Source organism: Vicugna pacos, chromosome 8 (assembly GCF_048564905.1).
Source record: "Vicugna pacos chromosome 8, VicPac4, whole genome shotgun sequence".
In the NCBI taxonomy this organism is placed as follows: domain Eukaryota; kingdom Metazoa; phylum Chordata; class Mammalia; order Artiodactyla; family Camelidae; genus Vicugna; species Vicugna pacos.
Genome location: NC_132994.1, coordinates 18,719,124 through 18,740,316, shown reverse-complemented (window position 1 = coordinate 18,740,316; position 21,193 = coordinate 18,719,124). Strand labels below are relative to the sequence as shown.

The following is a 21,193-nucleotide window of genomic DNA, read 5'->3' as shown; positions in this document are numbered from 1 at the left end:
GTCTCATAGGTGCTAAGCACGAACCTGATGTTACAAAATGCAGACATTTAAAATGCAGCCCCGCCCCCCAGGAGCATGTCACTTATCGTCATGTTTGTGAGTCCCTCTCGTTGACTCTGCTCCCTGTGTCCCAGGGCCCCTAGGGCTTCATAAGTGTCTTTCTGTATCTTTCATTGGTATTTCATATGTGCCCAATGCTTTAAGTTCATGGTGAGGAAATGGCTCTTGAAAAAGTGGGCAGCATTGGAGGGAAGCATGCAGGGCGAGAAGTTTGCCAGGGAAGCAGAGAGAAGGACAGTGTTTGGTAGGAGGAACATCTTTCAAGATGACATTTGGCCAAAGGAACAGCAGGCAGAGGCAAAGATGTGCCAGGGAACTCAAGGGGATTCATGAGTTTCATGAAGTTGGCCCAAAAAGGATGCCGTGGGCGTGGTTGGGAACGAGGTGAATGCAGAGCTCAGGCACGCTCTGGGAAGTCCTTCTAGTTCTACAGAGAAGAGTAGGTCTCCTGTAGACCCTGGGAAATGTATCGGAATGCTGCTTGCTGTAAAGAATAATAGACCTGAGGGGCAGTGGCTAAAACAAGAAGAAGTAGGATTGTGCAGATGATTCATGATGCCATCAGCATCCCAGATGTCCCTCCTTCAGCTGTGAGGCTGCCGGTGTTTGACGTCTCCTTTCCTGGTCTGCTGGTTGGCAGCAGCTCCTGGCATTATATTCTCACATGGCAATATCCAAAGGCCAGAAGGACTGCTTTTGTCTACCTCTTTTCCTACAAATAACGAAGAACAGTAGGATGCTTACAATAGCCTTCCCCGAATATTTTACTGGCTGGGTTATATCACATACTCATTCCTAAATGAGCCTCTGGTGAAAGAAAGGTAGTTCCACTCATTATCTTAGAAGTCAATTCTGTTTTGGGAGCTGGGGGGAGGTTACATTCTTTGTATATTGGGATAAAAAGATATCAAAGTAAAGTTGCAATTGTGCAACAAGAAGGAAGAAAAACAATGGCTGTCAGGTTGGAAATGAGCAACATGTGCTGCAGGGATTCCATGGGGAATTTTGAGCACAAGAGCAAGAAAATTAGATTTGAGTATTAGGGCTCTCTGGTCATGACCTAAAGCATAGGGAGGGATGACCGAGCCAGACATAGAGAAACAAGAAAACGGTACTGAGACGGATGCAAGCGATGAAAGTGCTCCAGAGGAGCCAACAGATGAGAAGAACCTGACCTTTGCGGATGGAAAAGACAACACTGACATGGCCAGTAAATTAGTGAAATCTATGGAATTTGATTTTTCTTCTCTCTGTGCTTAAAAGCCACTATAGGGTGAGGGAAGGGAATAGCTGATTGGTAGATGGATCGCATGCTTCAGATACAGGAGTTCCTTGGTTCAATACCCAGTATCGCCATTAAAAACAAAAATACAAAAGCTAATGAAATATATCTGAAGTCTGTAGCTCCAGATAACATATCCATTACTGTTTCTTTTCCATTTCCCAACTACCGTAATACATAGCCAACAAAACCAGGGTTTTCCTAAGCAAAGTGCATCTTCCCTGAGAAATTGCTTTGGGCCACGTTAACTTACAGAAAAATTCTTGCATGGAGTTAAGCTTCACGTGTGTGTGTATGTGTGTAAGATTCTTGAATGGGGTTAGACTTCTCGGGTTTGGGTACAATTCAAAGTGGTCAGTGTTGTCGCTAACATCTGTGTGTCTGCACCCTCTAGGTGACACATCGGGACAAGAGGAAGACGCGGAGTCCACTGACGAGGAGGTACCGTCTCCTTTGGCTGTTTTTTTTTCTTCTTTTACTACCTAACCGTCGAGGGTCGTTGATACGTAAGCGGATGGATACGTCACCCCTGCGTCCTGACGTTTGCATTTTCCATTACCGTTCTTGCCTAATATTTTCTAATCCACAAGTGCTAAAGTCATTCTGTGCTTTCGGTCTCTCGAGGGCACAGTACACTTGTGTTAGTTCTCCACGCTCCCCTACCGGAGAGCGGTGTCTGTGTCTCCATTCTTTGCTTGCACTGCTTTTCCCTGGTAGGTTAGTCCAAGTCACTGCATGTAGATAGCTCCCCGTGCCAGTTCAGAGGTCTCCCGCTTCGCCTTGCAGTTTTGGCCCTCCTCGGTTTCGATGAGTGGACTGGTGCCTCAGTTTACTGAGTCTTGCCAGTGGGGTCTTCCCATTCCGTTCCCACCCAAGTGTGTTCCCGGTATTCCGTGTGACTTCCCGTGCCGTTTCCCATCCCACCTCGTCCTTTGGCTGAAGCTGCCCCTCCTCGAGTCCCTCAGCCTGCCCCCTCTGCGCTCGGCCTGCCTTTGAAGACACGGTGCGGTCTTCCCAGCGTTCCCCGAGCCGAGCCCTGCCCCAGACTCTTCTCTCCTTTGTGCCCTGCCTGTCCGTTCGCGTCGGCTGTAGATACTCTGCTGAGTGGCCCTTTGCCTTGCTGATGGGTGTTCACGGGTCCCTGCCTCTGGTAACAGTACAGGGCAGGATCTGTCCTTCGTGTGTATTCCCAGCTTTTGCCAGGATAATGCCTGTGACTTGATAGACACCGTAGGTAGCTGCTGCCTCGTTGACTGATAGAATGAATGGCCCTGTGCATGAGTAGGATGGTTTCTTCATGTGGATTTTTGGGTTCTTCCGCTTTGTTTTTACAGGAAGGGGTGCCCGAGCCAGAAACCGAACGGGAAGACACCCGTCCTGAGACGAGCGTCGCTGACGAAGTTGCTCTGGAGGAGCCAGCCGAGGACGAGACATTGAGGTCTGTGCTCACAGCAGACCAGCCTGACATGTCCGGTAAGTCGGCGAACATCCCTGGAGGTTGACTTTTCTGCCGTCTGTGCTTAAACGCCACTGTGGGACTAGGGAAAGGGTTAGCTTGTGGGTAGATGGAAGGCATGCTTCGGCCGCAGGTGTTCCTGGGCTCCATCGCCAGGACCTCCGTCGAAGGAAAGAAGCTACGTGCGAACCTAAAGTACCTCAAGACTGTAGGTCCAGATACCACCTTCAGTACTGCTTGCTTTCCTTTTCCCCACTGTCCCCCACACATCCCAAACACTACCAGGTTTTCCCTCAAGAAAATTCTTGAGTCCTCTGAAGTTCCTTTGGGCCACGTTAGTTTACAGAAAGATTCTTGAATGGGGTTAGACTTCTCGGGTTTGGGTACAATTCAAAGTGGTCAGTGTTGTCGCTAACATCTGTGTGTCTGCACCCTCTAGGTGACACATCGGGACAAGAGGAAGACGCGGAGTCCACTGACGAGGAGGTACCGTCTCCTTTGGCTGTTTTTTTTTCTTCTTTTACTACCTAACCGTCGAGGGTCGTTGATACGTAAGCGGATGGATACGTCACCCCTGCGTCCTGACGTTTGCATTTTCCCATTACCGTTCTTGCCTAATATTTTCTAATCCACAAGTGCTAAAGTCATTCTGTGCTTTCGGTCTCTCGAGGGCACAGTACACTTGTGTTAGTTCTCCACGCTCCCCTACGGAGAGCGGTGTCTGTGTCTCCATTCTTTGCTTGCACTGCTTTTCCCTGGTAGGTTAGTCCAAGTCACTGCATGTAGATAGCTCCCCGTGCCAGTTCAGAGGTCTCCCGCTTCGCCTTGCAGTTTTGGCCCTCCTCGGTTTCGATGAGTGGACTGGTGCCTCAGTTTACTGAGTCTTGCCAGTGGGGTCTTCCCATTCCGTTCCCACCCAAGTGTGTTCCCGGTATTCCGTGTGACTTCCCGTGCCGTTTCCCATCCCACCTCGTCCTTTGGCTGAAGCTGCCCCTCCTCGAGTCCCTCAGCCTGCCCCCTCTGCGCTCGGCCTGCCTTTGAAGACACGGTGCGGTCTTCCCAGCGTTCCCCGAGCCGAGCCCTGCCCCAGACTCTTCTCTCCTTTGTGCCCTGCCTGTCCGTTCGCGTCGGCTGTAGATACTCTGCTGAGTGGCCCTTTGCCTTGCTGATGGGTGTTCACGGGTCCCTGCCTCTGGTAACAGTACAGGGCAGGATCTGTCCTTCGTGTGTATTCCCAGCTTTTGCCAGGATAATGCCTGTGACTTGATAGACACCGTAGGTAGCTGCTGCCTCGTTGACTGATAGAATGAATGGCCCTGTGCATGAGTAGGATGGTTTCTTCATGTGGATTTTTGGGTTCTTCCGCTTTGTTTTTACAGGAAGGGGTGCCCGAGCCAGAAACCGAACGGGAAGACACCCGTCCTGAGACGAGCGTCGCTGACGAAGTTGCTCTGGAGGAGCCAGCCGAGGACGAGACATTGAGGTCTGTGCTCACAGCAGACCAGCCTGACATGTCCGGTAAGTCGGCGAACATCCCTGGAGGTTGACTTTTCTGCCGTCTGTGCTTAAACGCCACTGTGGGACTAGGGAAAGGGTTAGCTTGTGGGTAGATGGAAGGCATGCTTCGGCCGCAGGTGTTCCTGGGCTCCATCGCCAGGACCTCCGTCGAAGGAAAGAAGCTACGTGCGAACCTAAAGTACCTCAAGACTGTAGGTCCAGATACCACCTTCAGTACTGCTTGCTTTCCTTTTCCCCACTGTCCCCCACACATCCCAAACACTACCAGGTTTTCCCTCAAGAAAATTCTTGAGTCCTCTGAAGTTCCTTTGGGCCACGTTAGTTTACAGAAAGATTCTTGAATGGGGTTAGACTTCTCGGGTTTGGGTACAATTCAAAGTGGTCAGTGTTGTCGCTAACATCTGTGTGTCTGCACCCTCTAGGTGACACATCGGGACAAGAGGAAGACGCGGAGTCCACTGACGAGGAGGTACCGTCTCCTTTGGCTGTTTTTTTTTCTTCTTTTACTACCTAACCGTCGAGGGTCGTTGATACGTAAGCGGATGGATACGTCACCCCTGCGTCCTGACGTTTGCATTTTCCCATTACCGTTCTTGCCTAATATTTTCTAATCCACAAGTGCTAAAGTCATTCTGTGCTTTCGGTCTCTCGAGGGCACAGTACACTTGTGTTAGTTCTCCACGCTCCCCTACGGAGAGCGGTGTCTGTGTCTCCATTCTTTGCTTGCACTGCTTTTCCCTGGTAGGTTAGTCCAAGTCACTGCATGTAGATAGCTCCCCGTGCCAGTTCAGAGGTCTCCCGCTTCGCCTTGCAGTTTTGGCCCTCCTCGGTTTCGATGAGTGGACTGGTGCCTCAGTTTACTGAGTCTTGCCAGTGGGGTCTTCCCATTCCGTTCCCACCCAAGTGTGTTCCCGGTATTCCGTGTGACTTCCCGTGCCGTTTCCCATCCCACCTCGTCCTTTGGCTGAAGCTGCCCCTCCTCGAGTCCCTCAGCCTGCCCCCTCTGCGCTCGGCCTGCCTTTGAAGACACGGTGCGGTCTTCCCAGCGTTCCCCGAGCCGAGCCCTGCCCCAGACTCTTCTCTCCTTTGTGCCCTGCCTGTCCGTTCGCGTCGGCTGTAGATACTCTGCTGAGTGGCCCTTTGCCTTGCTGATGGGTGTTCACGGGTCCCTGCCTCTGGTAACAGTACAGGGCAGGATCTGTCCTTCGTGTGTATTCCCAGCTTTTGCCAGGATAATGCCTGTGACTTGATAGACACCGTAGGTAGCTGCTGCCTCGTTGACTGATAGAATGAATGGCCCTGTGCATGAGTAGGATGGTTTCTTCATGTGGATTTTTGGGTTCTTCCGCTTTGTTTTTACAGGAAGGGGTGCCCGAGCCAGAAACCGAACGGGAAGACACCCGTCCTGAGACGAGCGTCGCTGACGAAGTTGCTCTGGAGGAGCCAGCCGAGGACGAGACATTGAGGTCTGTGCTCACAGCAGACCAGCCTGACATGTCCGGTAAGTCGGCGAACATCCCTGGAGGTTGACTTTTCTGCCGTCTGTGCTTAAACGCCACTGTGGGACTAGGGAAAGGGTTAGCTTGTGGGTAGATGGAAGGCATGCTTCGGCCGCAGGTGTTCCTGGGCTCCATCGCCAGGACCTCCGTCGAAGGAAAGAAGCTACGTGCGAACCTAAAGTACCTCAAGACTGTAGGTCCAGATACCACCTTCAGTACTGCTTGCTTTCCTTTTCCCCACTGTCCCCCACACATCCCAAACACTACCAGGTTTTCCCTCAAGAAAATTCTTGAGTCCTCTGAAGTTCCTTTGGGCCACGTTAGTTTACAGAAAGATTCTTGAATGGGGTTAGACTTCTCGGGTTTGGGTACAATTCAAAGTGGTCAGTGTTGTCGCTAACATCTGTGTGTCTGCACCCTCTAGGTGACACATCGGGACAAGAGGAAGACGCGGAGTCCACTGACGAGGAGGTACCGTCTCCTTTGGCTGTTTTTTTTTCTTCTTTTACTACCTAACCGTCGAGGGTCGTTGATACGTAAGCGGATGGATACGTCACCCCTGCGTCCTGACGTTTGCATTTTCCCATTACCGTTCTTGCCTAATATTTTCTAATCCACAAGTGCTAAAGTCATTCTGTGCTTTCGGTCTCTCGAGGGCACAGTACACTTGTGTTAGTTCTCCACGCTCCCCTACGGAGAGCGGTGTCTGTGTCTCCATTCTTTGCTTGCACTGCTTTTCCCTGGTAGGTTAGTCCAAGTCACTGCATGTAGATAGCTCCCCGTGCCAGTTCAGAGGTCTCCCGCTTCGCCTTGCAGTTTTGGCCCTCCTCGGTTTCGATGAGTGGACTGGTGCCTCAGTTTACTGAGTCTTGCCAGTGGGGTCTTCCCATTCCGTTCCCACCCAAGTGTGTTCCCGGTATTCCGTGTGACTTCCCGTGCCGTTTCCCATCCCACCTCGTCCTTTGGCTGAAGCTGCCCCTCCTCGAGTCCCTCAGCCTGCCCCCTCTGCGCTCGGCCTGCCTTTGAAGACACGGTGCGGTCTTCCCAGCGTTCCCCGAGCCGAGCCCTGCCCCAGACTCTTCTCTCCTTTGTGCCCTGCCTGTCCGTTCGCGTCGGCTGTAGATACTCTGCTGAGTGGCCCTTTGCCTTGCTGATGGGTGTTCACGGGTCCCTGCCTCTGGTAACAGTACAGGGCAGGATCTGTCCTTCGTGTGTATTCCCAGCTTTTGCCAGGATAATGCCTGTGACTTGATAGACACCGTAGGTAGCTGCTGCCTCGTTGACTGATAGAATGAATGGCCCTGTGCATGAGTAGGATGGTTTCTTCATGTGGATTTTTGGGTTCTTCCGCTTTGTTTTTACAGGAAGGGGTGCCCGAGCCAGAAACCGAACGGGAAGACACCCGTCCTGAGACGAGCGTCGCTGACGAAGTTGCTCTGGAGGAGCCAGCCGAGGACGAGACATTGAGGTCTGTGCTCACAGCAGACCAGCCTGACATGTCCGGTAAGTCGGCGAACATCCCTGGAGGTTGACTTTTCTGCCGTCTGTGCTTAAACGCCACTGTGGGACTAGGGAAAGGGTTAGCTTGTGGGTAGATGGAAGGCATGCTTCGGCCGCAGGTGTTCCTGGGCTCCATCGCCAGGACCTCCGTCGAAGGAAAGAAGCTACGTGCGAACCTAAAGTACCTCAAGACTGTAGGTCCAGATACCACCTTCAGTACTGCTTGCTTTCCTTTTCCCCACTGTCCCCCACACATCCCAAACACTACCAGGTTTTCCCTCAAGAAAATTCTTGAGTCCTCTGAAGTTCCTTTGGGCCACGTTAGTTTACAGAAAGATTCTTGAATGGGGTTAGACTTCTCGGGTTTGGGTACAATTCAAAGTGGTCAGTGTTGTCGCTAACATCTGTGTGTCTGCACCCTCTAGGTGACACATCGGGACAAGAGGAAGACGCGGAGTCCACTGACGAGGAGGTACCGTCTCCTTTGGCTGTTTTTTTTTCTTCTTTTACTACCTAACCGTCGAGGGTCGTTGATACGTAAGCGGATGGATACGTCACCCCTGCGTCCTGACGTTTGCATTTTCCCATTACCGTTCTTGCCTAATATTTTCTAATCCACAAGTGCTAAAGTCATTCTGTGCTTTCGGTCTCTCGAGGGCACAGTACACTTGTGTTAGTTCTCCACGCTCCCCTACGGAGAGCGGTGTCTGTGTCTCCATTCTTTGCTTGCACTGCTTTTCCCTGGTAGGTTAGTCCAAGTCACTGCATGTAGATAGCTCCCCGTGCCAGTTCAGAGGTCTCCCGCTTCGCCTTGCAGTTTTGGCCCTCCTCGGTTTCGATGAGTGGACTGGTGCCTCAGTTTACTGAGTCTTGCCAGTGGGGTCTTCCCATTCCGTTCCCACCCAAGTGTGTTCCCGGTATTCCGTGTGACTTCCCGTGCCGTTTCCCATCCCACCTCGTCCTTTGGCTGAAGCTGCCCCTCCTCGAGTCCCTCAGCCTGCCCCCTCTGCGCTCGGCCTGCCTTTGAAGACACGGTGCGGTCTTCCCAGCGTTCCCCGAGCCGAGCCCTGCCCCAGACTCTTCTCTCCTTTGTGCCCTGCCTGTCCGTTCGCGTCGGCTGTAGATACTCTGCTGAGTGGCCCTTTGCCTTGCTGATGGGTGTTCACGGGTCCCTGCCTCTGGTAACAGTACAGGGCAGGATCTGTCCTTCGTGTGTATTCCCAGCTTTTGCCAGGATAATGCCTGTGACTTGATAGACACCGTAGGTAGCTGCTGCCTCGTTGACTGATAGAATGAATGGCCCTGTGCATGAGTAGGATGGTTTCTTCATGTGGATTTTTGGGTTCTTCCGCTTTGTTTTTACAGGAAGGGGTGCCCGAGCCAGAAACCGAACGGGAAGACACCCGTCCTGAGACGAGCGTCGCTGACGAAGTTGCTCTGGAGGAGCCAGCCGAGGACGAGACATTGAGGTCTGTGCTCACAGCAGACCAGCCTGACATGTCCGGTAAGTCGGCGAACATCCCTGGAGGTTGACTTTTCTGCCGTCTGTGCTTAAACGCCACTGTGGGACTAGGGAAAGGGTTAGCTTGTGGGTAGATGGAAGGCATGCTTCGGCCGCAGGTGTTCCTGGGCTCCATCGCCAGGACCTCCGTCGAAGGAAAGAAGCTACGTGCGAACCTAAAGTACCTCAAGACTGTAGGTCCAGATACCACCTTCAGTACTGCTTGCTTTCCTTTTCCCCACTGTCCCCCACACATCCCAAACACTACCAGGTTTTCCCTCAAGAAAATTCTTGAGTCCTCTGAAGTTCCTTTGGGCCACGTTAGTTTACAGAAAGATTCTTGAATGGGGTTAGACTTCTCGGGTTTGGGTACAATTCAAAGTGGTCAGTGTTGTCGCTAACATCTGTGTGTCTGCACCCTCTAGGTGACACATCGGGACAAGAGGAAGACGCGGAGTCCACTGACGAGGAGGTACCGTCTCCTTTGGCTGTTTTTTTTTCTTCTTTTACTACCTAACCGTCGAGGGTCGTTGATACGTAAGCGGATGGATACGTCACCCCTGCGTCCTGACGTTTGCATTTTCCCATTACCGTTCTTGCCTAATATTTTCTAATCCACAAGTGCTAAAGTCATTCTGTGCTTTCGGTCTCTCGAGGGCACAGTACACTTGTGTTAGTTCTCCACGCTCCCCTACGGAGAGCGGTGTCTGTGTCTCCATTCTTTGCTTGCACTGCTTTTCCCTGGTAGGTTAGTCCAAGTCACTGCATGTAGATAGCTCCCCGTGCCAGTTCAGAGGTCTCCCGCTTCGCCTTGCAGTTTTGGCCCTCCTCGGTTTCGATGAGTGGACTGGTGCCTCAGTTTACTGAGTCTTGCCAGTGGGGTCTTCCCATTCCGTTCCCACCCAAGTGTGTTCCCGGTATTCCGTGTGACTTCCCGTGCCGTTTCCCATCCCACCTCGTCCTTTGGCTGAAGCTGCCCCTCCTCGAGTCCCTCAGCCTGCCCCCTCTGCGCTCGGCCTGCCTTTGAAGACACGGTGCGGTCTTCCCAGCGTTCCCCGAGCCGAGCCCTGCCCCAGACTCTTCTCTCCTTTGTGCCCTGCCTGTCCGTTCGCGTCGGCTGTAGATACTCTGCTGAGTGGCCCTTTGCCTTGCTGATGGGTGTTCACGGGTCCCTGCCTCTGGTAACAGTACAGGGCAGGATCTGTCCTTCGTGTGTATTCCCAGCTTTTGCCAGGATAATGCCTGTGACTTGATAGACACCGTAGGTAGCTGCTGCCTCGTTGACTGATAGAATGAATGGCCCTGTGCATGAGTAGGATGGTTTCTTCATGTGGATTTTTGGGTTCTTCCGCTTTGTTTTTACAGGAAGGGGTGCCCGAGCCAGAAACCGAACGGGAAGACACCCGTCCTGAGACGAGCGTCGCTGACGAAGTTGCTCTGGAGGAGCCAGCCGAGGACGAGACATTGAGGTCTGTGCTCACAGCAGACCAGCCTGACATGTCCGGTAAGTCGGCGAACATCCCTGGAGGTTGACTTTTCTGCCGTCTGTGCTTAAACGCCACTGTGGGACTAGGGAAAGGGTTAGCTTGTGGGTAGATGGAAGGCATGCTTCGGCCGCAGGTGTTCCTGGGCTCCATCGCCAGGACCTCCGTCGAAGGAAAGAAGCTACGTGCGAACCTAAAGTACCTCAAGACTGTAGGTCCAGATACCACCTTCAGTACTGCTTGCTTTCCTTTTCCCCACTGTCCCCCACACATCCCAAACACTACCAGGTTTTCCCTCAAGAAAATTCTTGAGTCCTCTGAAGTTCCTTTGGGCCACGTTAGTTTACAGAAAGATTCTTGAATGGGGTTAGACTTCTCGGGTTTGGGTACAATTCAAAGTGGTCAGTGTTGTCGCTAACATCTGTGTGTCTGCACCCTCTAGGTGACACATCGGGACAAGAGGAAGACGCGGAGTCCACTGACGAGGAGGTACCGTCTCCTTTGGCTGTTTTTTTTTCTTCTTTTACTACCTAACCGTCGAGGGTCGTTGATACGTAAGCGGATGGATACGTCACCCCTGCGTCCTGACGTTTGCATTTTCCCATTACCGTTCTTGCCTAATATTTTCTAATCCACAAGTGCTAAAGTCATTCTGTGCTTTCGGTCTCTCGAGGGCACAGTACACTTGTGTTAGTTCTCCACGCTCCCCTACGGAGAGCGGTGTCTGTGTCTCCATTCTTTGCTTGCACTGCTTTTCCCTGGTAGGTTAGTCCAAGTCACTGCATGTAGATAGCTCCCCGTGCCAGTTCAGAGGTCTCCCGCTTCGCCTTGCAGTTTTGGCCCTCCTCGGTTTCGATGAGTGGACTGGTGCCTCAGTTTACTGAGTCTTGCCAGTGGGGTCTTCCCATTCCGTTCCCACCCAAGTGTGTTCCCGGTATTCCGTGTGACTTCCCGTGCCGTTTCCCATCCCACCTCGTCCTTTGGCTGAAGCTGCCCCTCCTCGAGTCCCTCAGCCTGCCCCCTCTGCGCTCGGCCTGCCTTTGAAGACACGGTGCGGTCTTCCCAGCGTTCCCCGAGCCGAGCCCTGCCCCAGACTCTTCTCTCCTTTGTGCCCTGCCTGTCCGTTCGCGTCGGCTGTAGATACTCTGCTGAGTGGCCCTTTGCCTTGCTGATGGGTGTTCACGGGTCCCTGCCTCTGGTAACAGTACAGGGCAGGATCTGTCCTTCGTGTGTATTCCCAGCTTTTGCCAGGATAATGCCTGTGACTTGATAGACACCGTAGGTAGCTGCTGCCTCGTTGACTGATAGAATGAATGGCCCTGTGCATGAGTAGGATGGTTTCTTCATGTGGATTTTTGGGTTCTTCCGCTTTGTTTTTACAGGAAGGGGTGCCCGAGCCAGAAACCGAACGGGAAGACACCCGTCCTGAGACGAGCGTCGCTGACGAAGTTGCTCTGGAGGAGCCAGCCGAGGACGAGACATTGAGGTCTGTGCTCACAGCAGACCAGCCTGACATGTCCGGTAAGTCGGCGAACATCCCTGGAGGTTGACTTTTCTGCCGTCTGTGCTTAAACGCCACTGTGGGACTAGGGAAAGGGTTAGCTTGTGGGTAGATGGAAGGCATGCTTCGGCCGCAGGTGTTCCTGGGCTCCATCGCCAGGACCTCCGTCGAAGGAAAGAAGCTACGTGCGAACCTAAAGTACCTCAAGACTGTAGGTCCAGATACCACCTTCAGTACTGCTTGCTTTCCTTTTCCCCACTGTCCCCCACACATCCCAAACACTACCAGGTTTTCCCTCAAGAAAATTCTTGAGTCCTCTGAAGTTCCTTTGGGCCACGTTAGTTTACAGAAAGATTCTTGAATGGGGTTAGACTTCTCGGGTTTGGGTACAATTCAAAGTGGTCAGTGTTGTCGCTAACATCTGTGTGTCTGCACCCTCTAGGTGACACATCGGGACAAGAGGAAGACGCGGAGTCCACTGACGAGGAGGTACCGTCTCCTTTGGCTGTTTTTTTTTCTTCTTTTACTACCTAACCGTCGAGGGTCGTTGATACGTAAGCGGATGGATACGTCACCCCTGCGTCCTGACGTTTGCATTTTCCCATTACCGTTCTTGCCTAATATTTTCTAATCCACAAGTGCTAAAGTCATTCTGTGCTTTCGGTCTCTCGAGGGCACAGTACACTTGTGTTAGTTCTCCACGCTCCCCTACGGAGAGCGGTGTCTGTGTCTCCATTCTTTGCTTGCACTGCTTTTCCCTGGTAGGTTAGTCCAAGTCACTGCATGTAGATAGCTCCCCGTGCCAGTTCAGAGGTCTCCCGCTTCGCCTTGCAGTTTTGGCCCTCCTCGGTTTCGATGAGTGGACTGGTGCCTCAGTTTACTGAGTCTTGCCAGTGGGGTCTTCCCATTCCGTTCCCACCCAAGTGTGTTCCCGGTATTCCGTGTGACTTCCCGTGCCGTTTCCCATCCCACCTCGTCCTTTGGCTGAAGCTGCCCCTCCTCGAGTCCCTCAGCCTGCCCCCTCTGCGCTCGGCCTGCCTTTGAAGACACGGTGCGGTCTTCCCAGCGTTCCCCGAGCCGAGCCCTGCCCCAGACTCTTCTCTCCTTTGTGCCCTGCCTGTCCGTTCGCGTCGGCTGTAGATACTCTGCTGAGTGGCCCTTTGCCTTGCTGATGGGTGTTCACGGGTCCCTGCCTCTGGTAACAGTACAGGGCAGGATCTGTCCTTCGTGTGTATTCCCAGCTTTTGCCAGGATAATGCCTGTGACTTGATAGACACCGTAGGTAGCTGCTGCCTCGTTGACTGATAGAATGAATGGCCCTGTGCATGAGTAGGATGGTTTCTTCATGTGGATTTTTGGGTTCTTCCGCTTTGTTTTTACAGGAAGGGGTGCCCGAGCCAGAAACCGAACGGGAAGACACCCGTCCTGAGACGAGCGTCGCTGACGAAGTTGCTCTGGAGGAGCCAGCCGAGGACGAGACATTGAGGTCTGTGCTCACAGCAGACCAGCCTGACATGTCCGGTAAGTCGGCGAACATCCCTGGAGGTTGACTTTTCTGCCGTCTGTGCTTAAACGCCACTGTGGGACTAGGGAAAGGGTTAGCTTGTGGGTAGATGGAAGGCATGCTTCGGCCGCAGGTGTTCCTGGGCTCCATCGCCAGGACCTCCGTCGAAGGAAAGAAGCTACGTGCGAACCTAAAGTACCTCAAGACTGTAGGTCCAGATACCACCTTCAGTACTGCTTGCTTTCCTTTTCCCTACTGTCCCCCACACATCCCAAACACTACCAGGTTTTCCCTCAAGAAAATTCTTGAGTCCTCTGAAGTTCCTTTGGGCCACGTTAGTTTACAGAAAGATTCTTGAATGGGGTTAGACTTCTCGGGTTTGGGTACAATTCAAAGTGGTCAGTGTTGTCGCTAACATCTGTGTGTCTGCACCCTCTAGGTGACACATCGGGACAAGAGGAAGACGCGGAGTCCACTGACGAGGAGGTACCGTCTCCTTTGGCTGTTTTTTTTTCTTCTTTTACTACCTAACCGTCGAGGGTCGTTGATACGTAAGCGGATGGATACGTCACCCCTGCGTCCTGACGTTTGCATTTTCCCATTACCGTTCTTGCCTAATATTTTCTAATCCACAAGTGCTAAAGTCATTCTGTGCTTTCGGTCCTGCGAGCGCACAGTACACTTGTGTGAGTTTTCCACGCTCGCCTACGGAAAGCGGTGTCTGTATCTGAGGTCTTTTCCTCCAGTACTTTTCCTCAGCCGGTTAGGCCAAGTGACTGAATGTAGACGTTTCCCTGTGCGAGCTCCGTGAGGTTTAAGATGTCTCCCGTTTTGTCGTCTGTTTTCGGCACTCCTCGTTTTGGATGATTCGACTGTTGCCTCTTACCGAAGCTTGCCAGTGGGGCCTTCCCATTCCCTTCCCGCTCGGTGTGGTCAGGATTTCCGTGTGACTTCTCATGCCGTTTCCCACCTCGTCCTTCGGCTCAAGCTGCCCTTCCTGGAATCCCTCACCCTGCCCCCTGTGCGCTCGGCCTGTCTTCGAAGACACGGCCTGAGCTTCCCAGAGTTCCCCAAGCCGGGACCCGCCCCAAAGTCTTCTCTCCTTTGTGCCCTGCCTGTCCTTTCCCTTCGGCTGTAGAGCTGCTGAATGGTCCTTTTGTGTGCTGATTGGTGTTCAGGGGTCCCTGCCTCTGGTAACAGTACGGGGCAGAATCTGTCCTTCGTGTGTATTCCCATCTTTTGCCAGGATAATGCCTGTGACTTGATAGACACTGTGGATAGCTCCTGCCTCGCTGACTGATAGTTTGAATTGCGAAATGCTTGAGTACGATGGTTCCTCAGGGTTGGGCTTGTGTCATTATCTTGTGTTTTTACAGGAAGTTTCAACGCAGCGGGCGAATGCAGTAGAATATGTTACTCAATCCCTTGAAGATGCTCCTGAGGATCCAATTGTGCAGGAGGAAATCGCATTTTATGAAGGAATTTTAATGTTTATATTACTGTTCTCCAGCATCGTTTTGATTTTTATTGTATTATATAAACCAACCATTGACGAGTTGTGGCGGGTGTAAATGGTATATTCTGCGTTGTATCCATTTGTCAATTGTTTCCCCCTCGATTCATTAAACCTGTCTTTCTGGCTCAAAAATGTGTGATTTGTATTTGTATAGATTCTGTTTGGATTCTTAACCTATGTTTTCTCTTATTTCAGAAGTATTTGTCATACTGTTTCGATGGGGTTTTTTTTTTAAATAAATGGATGTTTAAAATTTTACAGTGATTCCGGGAAAAATGTTTGCTTAAAAGGAATAGTGTTTTTGTTTTTGTTATTTTTTCTATTTTCATCTCTTGAAATTTAAAACATGTGCTTGCTTCCTTTGAAATTTTATGTTTTCAAGTAGAGCTGCAGGGACATTTCAGGAGAATGAACCGTATGGTAAGCAATATGAGATATGTTACGTTCTTATAGCATCAGTTGATGCAGTCGTGCTCTATTCAGGGCCAACCCTGATGATAGGAATGGATTCTATTCCTCAAACTACGTGAGCAGTATGCACTGTTTCCTGTTTTAAAATGTATCTACCCACCCCATCCCGCATCTCAAGTGTTTTCTCACCCTTTATGCGCTGTTGTTTACTCAGTTGAATTGTCCTTGGGGCCGCACTGCAGATTTCCAGGGGCCTTTCTGTGGTCCGCTCCCTCCTCACCAGCCCTCTCTCTCATCTCTTATCTGTGTTGGTTTCGTCTGACTCTCTGCTTCGTCACCTCGAGTGAGGGCGTCTGGTGGACCCTCCTACCTCTGTTCCCTGTCCCTGTGCCACAGCCTTGATATTCTCCCAAGGCCGTGCACTGGGGCATCCACTAGACTCACTTCATGTGTGTTTAGGGATCACTGTCCTTCAGTGCCTGAAGTCCTGTGTGTTGAAGATTGTTTTTTCATGTATTTTGTCTGTTCTGGTTTTGCTTGTTTCAAGGAGGCAGGCCCGTCCGTGCCTGTTCCTCCATCTTGGCTGGAAGCTGCCTGCGGGAGGCCTCGGGCACGCGCTCTAGGTGGTCTGCTTCCTCTTGGGCTTAACTGCTTCCTGCTCATCCTTCCTTCCCAGTGTGGCCATCTCACCCCTGGGGGATAGTCCCTGGGCCCAGTCTAGACCAAGCCCTGTGACTTGATCATGGAGCTCTCTTCTTACAGTAGCCATCTGAATTTATAATTATTTTGTTTGTCTTGCTAGTGAGATGGAAATTGGAGAGCAGGCCCACAACAGGCCCACTACCTGCTGCAAGTGTCAGAGCACAGCTGACACCTGTCCCCTTCAGGCCACCAGGCAGGGAGAAATGTCAGAGGATGGTTCCTTTCTCATCACCACAGGGCTGTTTCTTTCCTTTTGTGTTGGGGCTGGTGGTGGTAATAAGGTTTATTTATTCATTTCTTTATTACTTTATTTAAACAGAAGTCCTGGAAGTTGAAAGGGGTCCTGGTGTTGGAACCCTCGACCCCGTGCATGCTAATCACACACATGACCATTGAGCTCTACCCTCCCCCCCACATGGCTGTTTCTAATGGGCTCATTGATCTGTTCCATTTTAGTTCATCAGTAATTTAATATTCGTAACTTTCTTCCAAAATATTGATGCTTTATTTTGAAATGAGGTCCCTCTCTGTAAACATAGGCATGGTCCATGGGACTCTTCACAGACGACGTCCCTGTCTGCAAGCGGTGCTGGAATGAGTAGACTTTTTGCCAAAGTTCCGAGTGGTCAGGATGGGAATCACATTCGCAGAGAAGTGCGATCCCACAGCATTGAGGGTGCGGTGGGAGTGTTGTCAGCCTGGGAGGTGGGAGCTGTGTGCTTTGATCCCAAATCTCAGAGCCCCAGGTGTTTCCTGGGTTGAATGAGAAGCCTGTGGCCCTCCCAGAACTGCTAGGAGGATGAAATGTGCAAATATCTGACAAAGCCTTTGGTTATGATTAGTTGCTCGAGAAAGATTATATAGTCTCATCTTGGGGAGAAACAAGGTAATTCCAAAGGCATCCATTTCCCGTTTCTAGAGTGGTTTTCTTTCCCTCTTCCTCCCACTGGTCTGTCCCAGATAACACAAAGCCGGATAATGCAGACAGGTCAGTGCTACCTCAGCCTTCTTTCACCTGCCTTGGGACTGTTTTGGAAATCATGAAGATGCGAGGGTTCCCTAAACTGTGAGCTGATGCTGCATGAAAGAGGTGGTTCTTGGTTGACTTCTCACCAGGACACAGACACACACACTCGTCCGTGTCTTATCAGGCATATGAAGAATAAAGGAAAGGCCTAGAGCTAGGATGGGGCCAGGTTTGGGGGGTGAGACTGGCTCCCTAGCCCTGAGTAGAGAGGCCTAAGTTTTCTAGGCTGTCTCTACAGGGGCAAAAAGAGTTTCCCCAACCTCATATGACCCGACATAACAGGGGTCCTTGGGGAACCATATCGAAGCCTGTGCATGGGAGATGCCTGACCCCAGACATGGGTGGGTTCTGCTGTAGGTGAGCTTAGGGTTAGAGTCCACCCCCGGCCCCACCTTGGTCTGCAGGATGACAGGCCGCAGCTGGGAGGATGGAGATTGGGAAATGGAGAGAATCCGGTGTCCAGCTCATGGAATATTGATGGGGTAATGGAATACCGCACTTCACCCCCTGCTGATCCTACTCCTGGTCCCTCCTGGACCAGGGACTGCAAGCTTGGCTACCAGGACATCACTGAAGGGACAGTGAGGACCCCCTGCCCCCTTACCTCAGCCCCCCTGACTGCAAGGCCCTTCCCCTGGGGGCACAAGGCCACATCAAACCAGAAGAGGTAGGATCTATGGAACCTGCCGTATGTTCCTAGGAGTTGGCAGAAAGGGGGTTTCTGTAGAGACAGGCAGAGAGAGCAAAGCCAGGAACAAACATAGATGGGAAAGGACCCATCGCCTCCTTTTCACTGGGGGCCAAGGAAATTCCCAGGGCAAGGAGAGGCTGGGAAAGACAAGGCAGGCTCTGAGCACCAGAGCCATCAGAGAAATAGGCAGCTAGTTTCAGCCACACGTCTCACGTCCTCATCAGCCTCTGGCCCTCTGAGTGCTGCTCCTGCCCTTCTGTTCTCATGCTTGTGTCTGATCATCTGGCTTTCTTTCCACCCCGCTGAGGTGGGGTGCACAGACAGGGAAGATGAGCTTGGTGGCACTGGCAGAGCTCCGAGCTCCAAGACTGGACTGAGGGGCTGTTATCAGCCCAATGAAAACGGTTCTGCAGGCCGCCTTCTCTGGTCGCCGGCCCGGACCTGCTCCTCACTGGTGAAATGCATGGGGAAGGAGGAAGTGGTGGGGTTTCCTCTGCACTGTGTCCCACTCATGGCTCCCAATGTGGGAAGTTTGGCCCCCAGTATATCTTGGGACCCGTAGGTGACGGGCTCAAGCTGGCTCTCCCTCACTCTTGTGCATTTTCTTGGGTTTTGCTCTTCTGTGTTTGTGTGTCTTCCTCCTGTCATCCATCCTCCACCTCATTCTGGCGGCCCCTTCACAGAGCCGGGAGGAGCGTGGTCTCCACCACGAAGCTTGGCAAGAACCGGCCTCACAAGGAAGAACCCCAAAGACAAGGTATTGAGGCGCGTCCCTGACCCCAGCAGAGCCCAGGCCCTCCTGGCCTCTCTCTGCACTTCACTAGGACTAATGGCCTCCTGTCTGTGGGCAGCGCCCCAACAGGGTCACCTGTGATTGGCCAGTGGTAAGAAACTTGGGCAATTAATCCAGAAGGGCTAGCGTCTACTAGGAGTCTGCAGAGAAAACACAAGAAAACCTCCCATAACTGAAGGGATCACTCTCCAAACTGAAAAGTCCCACCACATGCCAGCAAAACTAAATCAAAGACTAAATACCAAAAGATAAGGAGAAGACCCTGGAGTGGGGGTGCAGGAAAGAACACCTAACAAAGCAACAAGTCTCACACAAAAGCCAGGGACACAATCCACCAGCTACACCAGGTAACGAAAAGCTAAGAAACAAGGACTTAAATTTTTAAGAAAAGGTGATATTCAATCTTGTTTTCTATATAAAGGCAAATATTAATTAAGTGTAACATTATTAGAAAGTTACTAAGGATGTCATTAAGTAAAGAGTGCTAGGAGAAAGAAAAAAGTGAAATACAGGAAAACAGGAGCTCCACTCAAGGAGGGCGGCGAAGCTCAGGGATGACAGAGGTACCACAGCCCCGGAGAATGGCAAACACAGGAACAGGACAATGACAGAGCGCCCTGGGAGGCAGATCCCCAGGGGAAAAAGGTAGATTCAATAAAACCCAGAGTATGCCCAAGACCATGGAAAAGGCAACTTGTTACAACAGCACAGTAAAAAATAATCATACAGAGTGAATTTTAAGTAATAGGTGAAAAGAAGAAACCACTATTAGGGACACAGTGATGATGACATGATTAATTTTACTTCACATTTTAGATTTAAAACACAGAAGAGTAAATGCTTAGTCAAGGCAAAGTAAAATTAAAATATGCTCTGCTTTATATCATGCCAAGCTAAGGTAAGCAAAAGTCAACTGAATCAAGTAGAGGTAAAACAGGGAACAGCAATAAAATACACAAACTAAAACCATAAACTGGAAAGCCCTGGCCTTGGGCCAAAAATTCCCTACCTCTGCATTTTCTGAGTTTAGAAAGTGGTATTTTAGTGTTTGTGTTAAAGGGCTTGTTTTATCTCAGAGTTCAGTTCTTTTATTTTGATACTAAGGATGGCTTGTGGCAATGATTAACGAAAAATATCTGTTTGAGAAGAAGAATTTAAAATGTCTAAACTGAATATAAAGCATTAGAAATGAGCTGGCCTGAAACAGAGAATTAAAACCAATGAAAGATGCTCAATAAATGAAGTTATCATTATACTTTTAAAGTTGTATTTTAAATAATTTAAAGAAGCAAAGAAATATATCAAGCCTACAAATAAGATTCCAGATTAAAGTAAACATAATCTAATTTCTAATAAAGAAGAAATAATAGAGACACTATGTTGGAACAGACAATGACAAAGGACTCTGGGAGGACACTGACCATAAGAGGTCACCTAATGGAAACAACTACATGATACCTAAATCCCCGATGAAATTCCCTGGGGAATCTATTACTCTGTAACTACAAGTTCTTCCTTTTAACCAAACTCTGCCTCCCTCTAACTCATACCTATTGGATACAGCTCTTTTCCATTGTCCATAAAAAAGTCAAATCTTTTGCCAGTGTGACAAACTTTCAGACATCTACGGCTGTGGTTATGTCCTACCCTTTCCAGCTTCCAGCATTTTCTCTTCTCCACTAATTCTACAAGGTGTTCGCCTCTCTCTTCTGTTTATTCTCTTCTCTATGTACCTTTCACTTAGACCCCTCTAAATACAACTCGAAATATTTAATCATCAGTCTTACAGAAATGAAGTTTTATTCTTAAAGGCTATGCATGTTCTTACAAGGCTGATCAGTTATTCTTCTCTAACATTCAATTAAGAGTATACACTTCGTCTTGGGGGAGGATATAAGTCAGCGTCAGAGTGCATGCCTAGCATGCACAAGGTCCTGGGTTCAATCTCCAGTACCTCCAATCAATCCACCTAACTACCACCCCCCACTAAAAAAAGTATACACTTTTGTCTTAACCAATATATTTTCATCTCATTTGCATGACTACTTTATATGTACTAAATTTGTGTTTTCTTGGTCAAATGCAACTCAAAAATAAGTTTAATGGTGCAAGAGGTTCACTGAAGCACAGAAGTTAAAAAAAAAAAGACTCAGAATAATAAAAATAGTGGGAAAAAAGACCCTAGTGCAAATTTGTAATAAATGTGTATGTGTAGTTTGATCCACAGGTGTAATAAATTTGCACAAAGAGTTTGCTGTCCCCACAAATAAAGTACAAATAAGAAAAACAGTAATTAATATCTGACAACTACATTTTATTGGAACAGTTAATGCTAAATTCAAAGTCCTGATCAGAAATGTCTAAGAGAAAAATGAAGCCATAAAAACTTGTAAATACCTTTTAAACAAATCTCAGTGATGCAAAAGGACATCAAACATCTTTTCAGAGCATGTACAGTATAGTTTTTTCAATATCACACAGATGACTTCTGCCTCTAATAATGACTGAGTCCCAAACTACAGAGCTATGACTGAAAGAAATCTGTGTGCTATAAAAAGGACCCAATACCACTATTGCTGAGAAGCTTGCAAAACCAGTCTTAATATGTATTAACAATACTTTGCTCAAAAGGAAAGCAGCACAAGCTAAAATTCTCATTAAACCCAGTGCTACATGATGTTATATATTATGCATGCATGCATATGATGTCACATATGCATGCCAGCAGGAATTCTTCTCTACACTTGA

General features: G+C 50.0%; 1 protein-coding gene across 1 annotated transcript; it reads left to right on the top strand.

Moving 5' to 3' along the window:
- The first annotated feature begins 1,137 nt into the window (after nucleotides 1-1,137).
- Nucleotides 1,138-14,953, top strand: LOC116277829 (uncharacterized). Its single transcript, XM_072966361.1, has 19 exons — nucleotides 1,138-1,270; nucleotides 1,737-1,783; nucleotides 2,677-2,815; nucleotides 3,238-3,284; nucleotides 4,178-4,316; nucleotides 4,739-4,785; nucleotides 5,679-5,817; nucleotides 6,240-6,286; nucleotides 7,180-7,318; nucleotides 7,741-7,787; nucleotides 8,681-8,819; nucleotides 9,242-9,288; nucleotides 10,182-10,320; nucleotides 10,743-10,789; nucleotides 11,683-11,821; nucleotides 12,244-12,290; nucleotides 13,184-13,322; nucleotides 13,745-13,791; nucleotides 14,682-14,953. Exons 1-19 carry the CDS (start codon nucleotides 1,138-1,140, stop codon nucleotides 14,874-14,876), a joined length of 1,863 nt encoding a protein of 620 aa, XP_072822462.1. The 3' UTR covers nucleotides 14,877-14,953.
- Nucleotides 14,954-21,193: the final 6,240 nt, after the last annotated feature.

Excerpts from the sequence above, each read along its gene's own strand:
- LOC116277829 (XM_072966361.1), top strand. The coding sequence starts at position 1,138 with ATGACCGAGCCAGACATAGAGAAACAAGAAAACGGTACTGAGACGGAT. Across the intron at positions 10,321-10,742 it reads AGACCAGCCTGACATGTCCG|GTGACACATCGGGACAAGAG; the intron begins GTAAGTCGGCGA and ends TGCACCCTCTAG. Across the intron at positions 12,291-13,183 it reads CGGAGTCCACTGACGAGGAG|GAAGGGGTGCCCGAGCCAGA; the intron begins GTACCGTCTCCT and ends TTGTTTTTACAG.